The 2,062-nt window shown below is 39.2% G+C and overlaps 1 protein-coding gene across 1 annotated transcript in view; it reads left to right on the top strand.

Moving 5' to 3' along the window:
* Positions 1 to 2,062, top strand: part of LOC106100355 (heat shock 70 kDa protein 4) — a gene marked incomplete at its 3' end in the record, with an annotated part of 8,243 nt that overhangs the window by 3,594 nt on the left and 2,587 nt on the right. The window contains exons 8-11 of the mRNA XM_013279182.1: positions 191 to 308; positions 453 to 784; positions 1,495 to 1,608; positions 1,963 to 2,043. Of these exons, the coding sequence (XP_013134636.1) occupies positions 191 to 308; positions 453 to 784; positions 1,495 to 1,608; positions 1,963 to 2,043 (645 nt within the window). The remainder of the gene's footprint in view (positions 1 to 190; positions 309 to 452; positions 785 to 1,494; positions 1,609 to 1,962; positions 2,044 to 2,062) is intronic.

Genomic DNA, 2,062 nt, shown 5'->3' with positions numbered 1-2,062 from the left:
CCGTCTGCGTGGAATAAAAAAAACAAAAGTCAGTAGCTTGTGTTCTTCAAGACTATGTCCTAGATCTATGCCTAGTTTCATCCAGATCCATTCAGCCATTTAGCCTATAAAATGTAACAATTATCCATCCATCTAAACTTTCGCATTTTGAATATTTGTATGATATACATCATGGTGAATATAATTTCAGGTGTTCCCAGCTTTCCATGCCGCACCATTTTCAAAGATGTTGACTTTCTACAGAAAGGAACCTTTCTCAGTCAGCGCCTACTATTCCGATCAAGTTCCCTATCCGGATAATTTCATTGGTAAGTTCATTGCTATTAATTTTTATGTGTATTTGATCTGGTATTTGAAATATGGAACAGTGAGCAGTGTAGTTGTTCTAGTATTTAATTATTGGAATTTGTGTTTTTTTGATGTTTGTCCAACGAAGGAATTATTTGATATAGGGCAATGGAACATTAGAGATGTTCAACCGACGGGCGAGGGCGAGTCGCAGAAAGTGAAGCTGAAGGTGCGCGTGACGATCCATGGCATCGTGACGGTGGCGTCCGCCTCGCTGGTCGAGAAGAAGCAGGACTCCTCTCAGACGGATAACGTAGACATGGAGAACGTTAACGAGAAGGAGAGCAATCAGGAAGCGCCAATGGAGACTAACGGGGCTTCGCAAGAGCAACAGCAAAATGGCCCCGAAAACCAAGAGGTGAGAGAAGATGACATGAAGGGCGAGCCGCAGGAAAAACAATCGTGGACACAGAGAGTAGGCCAGTGGTTCAGCGGGGTATGTGCCGGTAGAGCGTTTGTCCAGTGTTCGTGATGTTTGTTGCCGACTCCTCTCCCCTCCCTGCCCTCCCCGCCCCCACGTCCTCCTTCTCTCCACACACACACACATACACCACTCTATGTCATTGAACTACTAAATAACACTTTTAGTACTCCAGTTTTCTTTCCAATTTATTCGGTTGAAATTAAATTAATTTACACACTCAGTTTATCATACATATTGCATGATTTAATTACTTTCAGTTCATTTACTCCCTTAAATCCAGTTTTTATATTTTGTTTTGATATTATTTTTTAATGTATTCAAAGTAAGTTAGAAGGCAACAAACATCACAGTTGTATCTCGGTCCCCACCCTCTCTTGAGGCCCCATTTGCACAGTGTTCTCATAAGGCTTTTCATTCCTTTTGATGATACTTATTTTTATTTGAATTTACAGCGGAGTTGCTCTGTGTCCACGCATGTTTTGTTATACCCCTGATATTGTTTTATATCCTCTAATAGTAAATTAAGTTCTATGATGCAAATTGGTTTTTCTGCTTGTGTTATTTAGGTGCAAATGGGTCATCGCATTGCTTGGAAATCTAGCTAATAAATGATAGCGTGAATATAATTGTAAGTTCCAAGCTTTGACGGTGGTGGGGACGTGGTAAATGTAAGAGTTATGAAGTCGTTTGTGTGCTTACAGGAGGGAAATGACGACAAAAAGGATAAGTCGAAGGACAAGAATAAGAAGGTGCTGGTGAAGACGATCGAGCTGCCCATTGACGCGCGCACGCACGGCTTCTCGCTGCAAGACGTCAATACGTACATGGAACAAGAGGTAATGCTTTGATTTTAAATTTTATGACACTTTTTACATTATTTGTTATGCAATCTATACGAAGATTGTAATGCATTTTATTTACACCGATATAACACATCATTCTCAATGGCAAAACTTTTTTTTTACAGTGAATGAAACATGAATTGTCTCAAACTTTTGTTCAGACTGTGCTACAATATTTTTTATGACCCATATCTTGCCAGAAAAAAGTCATCACTACTAATATTCGAAAACTGATTGTTTGTATGCATTGAATAGACTCCAAAATTACTAAAGCAATTTCGAATATTCTTTCGCTACAGAATAGGTATATTATCATCAAGTAACGTAGGTTATATTCTACTTGAACAGGAAGGTGTTATATGTGACAGAAAAGATATGAGACATATATTCTTTGCCACTCTGGCGAAATTAGGTCGGATCGCAATAACTGTATGTATAATGTCATGCG

The sequence above is a fragment of the Papilio polytes genome, unplaced genomic scaffold (genome assembly GCF_000836215.1).
Source record: "Papilio polytes unplaced genomic scaffold, Ppol_1.0 DF824047.1, whole genome shotgun sequence".
Lineage (NCBI taxonomy): Eukaryota > Metazoa > Arthropoda > Insecta > Lepidoptera > Papilionidae > Papilio > Papilio polytes.
The sequence above is the reverse complement of the archived record's forward strand: the minus strand, read 5'-3'. Positions and strand labels throughout refer to the sequence as shown.